The following is a 6,270-nucleotide window of genomic DNA, read 5'->3' as shown; positions in this document are numbered from 1 at the left end:
TGAAATTTGGATACCTCTGAATGCACAACATCATGAGTGCCTCCCCCAAATCCAACAATATCCTCACAACCACACTTGTGTAAGTGTGTTTCCCGTCTCTCTGTTGAAAACCGTGAACTGTTCATGTTGTATTTCGAGCACGTACTAACCAGAGCATTGATTGTATGACATGAAAAGCTTCTGATAACTGGATAGATGTGCCTAAGAAATACGAATTGCTTAGTATCCTTTGAGGTCTTCTCTATTAAAAACATGGACAACAACAATGAATGGAATTTATGGAGAATTGAAAAGGGTGAAAGCATGGTTACTGGTTAGGGAACTTTATCAGCTGTATAAATGCAAATACATATGCAAATAAATGTAAATGTGAGAAACTCCAGACAAGAGTTTCAGATAATCAAACAGGAATACAACAAACAGGAATAAAACAAAAGGAATATAATAACAATGGAAATTATGTGTCATAAACCCTAGTGCAAGCCAGATGTCTAATTAATCTCTTTCTTTTAACAGGTAAATCTTAACCACATATTGTGCCTCCTCGTGACCCTGAGTATTTACCCATAAGTTTGTTCAGGTGGTTTTATCGACAAACATTATTGTTTTGTTGAAACACTTGGAGAAAAAAACTTGAATTTAAAGTTTACATGGCTTTTTTCCTGCCCTTTGAGCATGAAATATCCAAGTTCAGACGAAATTACAGTACAGTATATATGATTGTACCTACATTTTAAAGCCTAAAGTATATCTAATTATCTATTAATTTCTGAATTGTTGTCTCATAAAATGATGCTACGTATAAGGATATTTAAATAAAAGGCACATTTGTCAGGCTTATTTATTTCCTTAACAACATGCAGATATTAGTTCACCCGAGATGAAAGCCCATCGATACCGGTTACACGAGCAGTTCCGATGCACGGAACTGCTACTTCCTTATTTTCTATGGGTTTGTTTTCTCGGTTTCCTCCCATGCAGCTCGTGTTTGCAGCACCGTCCCGAAGTTATTTGTGGCAGCAGGCCGGCCTGCTGCTAAGTGATAAGGCTGGATGCATGGGCGTCACGCTTCATCGTCCGTGTCAGTTTTCTTAATGCTTTTCAACTACATACGGCATTTAAAAGGATACACTTCCATTTCTAAACACATTTCACTACGTGACACGTGAAATCATTGCGGTGTGAGTGACATGAGATTTGTTGTGATACTAGCTGTGACCGCGGAAATGATATAAAAGGAAAAAGGTTTCATGTTCGGGGAAATCTACTACGTTTCATTTGAACCGGAATTTTGCGTCGTTGACGGCGAAATGCGAGAGTTTCAATGAGACACGCCTTCCATTATCTTCGGTTGTCTGTCTGTAGAATACAGCCGTAGCAGCTAAGCAATTCAGTTGAGCTGAGGGACTGTCTCAGCCCAGAGTCTGTCGTTCGGGTTGTTGAGAATTCTTTACTAACTTTAATTGCAATTCGAATTTATCCTTTTAAAATACAATACACAATATGTTTTTGTACTATTTAGATTACTTCCAAATGCAATAATTGCAAGTTCTGAATGCAAGTGCGTCTCTCGCACGCAAACCTACTTTTTAGGCGCTCAACCCAAACTGTAGATGAATTTGATGGAAAGAATGTTATAATCTGAAAGAAAAATCGAGTTGGCAGTTATGAACCAAGAATATACTGTCGTCCGCCGCACCAAAAATAGATTATTTATTCTATTATTTATACCAATACTAGGCTTGCGCATGGCTTAAATGTGGTGGTCAATCAAAATATATACAAATAAGCCCGAGCCACGAAGTGCACGAATAACGTAATGAATATTTTAAATAGTCTATGTCCTTGCCATTAATGTCTAATTTAAGGGAAAAATCCTATGTCAATCAACCCAACCCAAGTCCACGTAATTTGCCGACGACTATTATTCCTCTTCGCAGGAAAACATTGCAAATTTTCATAAATGCAACAGAAAAGATGAGGTGTATCCACTTGACAGCTTAAAACATAATTCTTCAGGAAATGCTTTTATTTGATTGACTGTCGCGTTCGTATGCCAGCAATGAAGCCAAAAAGATTTTGTTTTTTTAAGGCAAACATTATTAGCCTTCCCGTAGTCTACCAGAAGCCATGGAGGATACTCTTAAGCGTTGTTTTCATGGCCATATTTTATAAATTATTACATTTCCTCTGAAAAGCAGACAGCAAAGTATAACAAATGATCACATCATTCATACTTTATCTTATCTTGGACACATGGCTTTATTTGCAGACGTGGTTCATCAGAATTACAGCGTGTGGAAACTGAGTACAACAATTAACGAAACAATTTAAATTGACGTCTACAGTTGCTGCAACTTACAACCGACCACCTATTTTGGTAAATCCATTACGCATTTTTGTTCTCTTTTAGTTAAACAGTGCGTCACTATTGAAGCTGTTTCTATTTTCTGTCATAACTAACAATTATTTCAATGTCCAATATTGTCAAGGGTGTCTGTGACTGACATTTCAAAATAACGTTGGAATGTACATTATCACAGTAATACGCATTGTCACGTGGTTCTAAACCGGACAGTGTATTATGGGGGAGGCTATGGAAACGATGGGGCTATAGCTCTCTTTTCGTGAAATAGATTGATTCAGAAAACTAGTTTGTATGAAAAAAAAATCTATTTCTATTCATACAACACACTTTTCTCGTTTATTTAGGCTGTTTAGTGCAACAAATAAGGCTGTTTTCAAGATTATAAACGCCTGAAAAGTAGTCTAATAGGTATTTTGCGGATATAAGATTTCACATTTTCATTTTCAACCATATTTATCAATTCGTTATTGATTAACACAAAACAAACGCCTTTCAACTATGTCTGTGAACTTACTAAATTTTAGTTCACATTTAGTATCCTACAACACTTAAATATAAAAGTGCAGCGATAAAGAAATACAGTAGGCTACACGTAATATTATGATAAACAATATATTATATTTAAATTCCAATTAGCCTATTCTCTATGCCTCAGCTGTGATACTGATTTTTTTTATGATTGCGTGTATTCATTGCGTGCTAATCAAATGGAAGACAAATCAACACTCTGTCAGTATTTAAATATTGCCCATGCCATGATAAATCTTCCACTTCGTCCGTGGCTCTGTGAGCTAATAAAACCGTTGATTAAATTAGAAAACATGTAACTAAACTAACCTTCACATTGCAACGAATAAATAAATGTCTGTTTCACAGACTACAACAAAAAATCTTTTTAGCTCTAACACTCTATACATTACTTAACTATAAATTAAAACAGCCTGCAGACAAACGTCATTTATGCCAGTCAAAAAACGTATTACACTGTGCTGTATTTACAAAGATTCCAGATAAGACACAACCTCCAGGTGTCCGTTCTCTCGAGCTACATCAATAGGTCGGTAGTTTCTATTGTCCGTGGCATTTTTGTCGGCGTGGAACTGGATTAGGATCTCCACCGTCTCCAGAAAGCCCTCTCTTGCAGCATCATGGAGCGGAGTAGCGCCGGTGTGGCAGTCAGAAACGTTGGGATTTGCTCCGTGTCTGAGCAGTAAATGAGCCACTGCAGTGCTACCCATCATCATCACCTACAAAAACGAAAATTTAAAATTAATGTATATCTATTCCAAATTTCTTGTTAGACTTCACGGCGACTCATACGAAATGTATAAAAACTCCCATAAATGAGTTTCACACAGCCTATCAAACAAATTAGCTGCGTTCTGAGTTTATCATGAACAGATAAACTATGTTTTCACAGGAATCAAAATATTTACTACATGTATTATTTCCATTTGATAGAAATACATTTGATTCTTTTTTGTTCATCTCGAAATATCCTAAGATGCCCGTAACATGTATATGAAATATATGTGAACATACACTGTTAGCCTTTCCATGGGACCGAACTAATGCTGTTTCATAGGTTAAACTGAAGTTAATCTCTGTCATGAAAACAGTAACAATAAATAATGATAATAAAAATAAATATATAAATAAATTGAAACCATTCGGCATTCTGTTTGCAGGTGCTGTTAACGCAAACGCCTCAATATAACATTTCAAATGAAACAGTCTTTCCGGCTAACGCAGTTTAGTGCATATTCTAAAATTATTAGCATTTTCCGCATTTCAGGGAGTTTGAAACTTATTTAAATGTGGGGCCTATTTATTTATAAGAATTTAACCATGCTCATTCGGTAAAAGCGCAACTGTGTACAATATGGGTGTGACCTGATAAAAAAAAACTTCTTTATGTTAACATCTCATAAACAAGCCTACACTTACTTCCACTTCTCATACAGTTAATATTCGTGATGTACACAAGAAGCAAAATAGCTTCTCATCGTCGAACGAATATAACTGTTCAGTAGGAGCAGTTGACAATGATATATTAAGTTTCTAAAATAACAGTTAACGCATCAACTATAGCTGGTTGTTATGGCGTGCATGCGCGAGTGTTTAACAACAGACAATGAACATGAATTTCAGGACGTTGACCACAGCTCCAATTCCTACAAGTAAAGGCATACTACAAAGCGCTGACGGCAGATGCTAAAACGACAAAGCATCGTTTATTTGAATATAAACGCTAGTTTAAAATGCAAAAATACAAAACTATATTTTCAGCCGTTTTTATTTTAATGTGGATGCTGTCAATTTCTCTGATGCCCACTGCAGGCTGCCCCCAAATCAGCTAAATGAGGGTTTATTTAATATATATCTGGAAATAGGCTAATCCCAACAGGCTAACCAAAATACGAGCGGATATGACTGAGAACCAACCTGCAGAGGTGTTCGTCCAAAGCAATTTACTGCGTTGACATCAACTCCATCTTGCAGTAAAATTCCCACGCGCTCAGTGTTTCCAGTCGCCGCTGCTGATGCTAACTCATCCTCCGGAGCCGCCGTGGATACCAACATTTTTGTTAACAACCAGTACTTGATTCCACTTGACAGGTACAATGTCAACAATGCAAACCCATCGCGAGCTCTGTAAATTTAAAACACACAACTAACTGTCACGTTACGTCTGTCGGCTGGTTGCAGGTCGGGTTCATATGAAACAGGCAATCACCATGTCGTGGCTGCGCGCATTCAGGATATTCCTCTGCGTATGATCATAGGGACCACGCATAAGATATATGTTCAGACTTGCCTGTTTCAAATTTGCCAAACGTCACTTGCGTTGCTGCAGTACCGTTCTGCGCACGCTCAGTGGCCAACACCAGGAAGAGGACGGTCTGGTGGGTTTGTGTTCACAACAAGACAGCCCGAGCGTCACACCGCAACCATGTTACCAAAACAATGTCATCGCACCCCCACCACAATTACTATTTTTCTTTGACGATCAGACTATATGTTAACAACAGATACATATGCATCTTGGCAATGACCATGTCTGCCGCTTTTATTGACGCGTCCTTATTTTATTACGGAGATGCATGTTTCTGGACGCGCCGATAGTGCAACCTGCTGGTCACACCCGTACCATGTAACAAGTGATAGTAGTATCTCTGTGCTATTGGTTGTCGCGGCTAACAAGTTAACCACTGCATGTAACTTGTACCGTAACTGTTTGTTTGCTTGCTTGCTGTGGAGTGTTCATCGCCCGTTATCCAAACGGTGTTTTTTTCCACGATAGAAAGAAAAATGATCTAGATTCAAAGGATTTAGGATTTTTTTTGTAGGCAATGCAAGTAGGCATGCATTCACATGACCTCACCGGTTCGTATTCAATTCAAACAACAATCAGCATGTTGTAATCTTTCCATGCAAAAAAAATCCCTTCTATTCCTTTCATATGCCATCATGAAGTTACATTTAACTGTTAATACGTAAGAATATATTGTATTAACAAATACACAAAATCCTCACATGCATTTACTTTCACGTTAAAACCAATGACCACTTTCTCTAGACCTTTTCTCATGGGCTCTCTTGGCATCTACAAATATATGGTCATTTTTCTTGGAAGCTGGAACCCTGCTTGACTCATATCAATATGAATATACTCATTATAGAATCATTTACATCAGCACACAGCAGTAGCCAATAATGCACCTTTTCTCAGGTCACATGGGTTGCTGACCATTTTGGATATGAATTCAACTTGATATAATGTTAACCACTGAGTAATCAGCAAATTTTGATCTATTTGACTATGTTAGTGACTTCTTTACATGTGCTTATCCTGCTTGTTATTCACTGGGCTTCTGCTGTGGTTTCAGGTTGTTGCTGCT

At 37.6% G+C, this 6,270-nt stretch overlaps 1 protein-coding gene across 1 annotated transcript; it reads right to left on the bottom strand.

Moving 5' to 3' along the window:
• Positions 1 to 3,008: 3,008 nt before the first annotated feature.
• On the bottom strand, positions 3,009 to 5,240 carry cdkn2a/b (cyclin-dependent kinase inhibitor 2A/B (p15, inhibits CDK4)). The gene is made up of 2 exons (XM_036517125.1): positions 4,814 to 5,240; positions 3,009 to 3,615 (listed from the first exon to the last, which is right to left on the bottom strand). Exons 1-2 carry the CDS (start codon positions 4,949 to 4,951, stop codon positions 3,364 to 3,366), a joined length of 390 nt encoding a protein of 129 aa, XP_036373018.1. The 5' UTR covers positions 4,952 to 5,240; the 3' UTR covers positions 3,009 to 3,363.
• Between the last annotated feature and the right edge of the window lie 1,030 nt (positions 5,241 to 6,270).

The sequence above is a fragment of the Megalops cyprinoides genome, chromosome 22, assembly GCF_013368585.1.
Source record: "Megalops cyprinoides isolate fMegCyp1 chromosome 22, fMegCyp1.pri, whole genome shotgun sequence".
Taxonomy (NCBI): domain Eukaryota; kingdom Metazoa; phylum Chordata; class Actinopteri; order Elopiformes; family Megalopidae; genus Megalops; species Megalops cyprinoides.
This window is presented reverse-complemented; position numbering and strand designations above follow the sequence as displayed.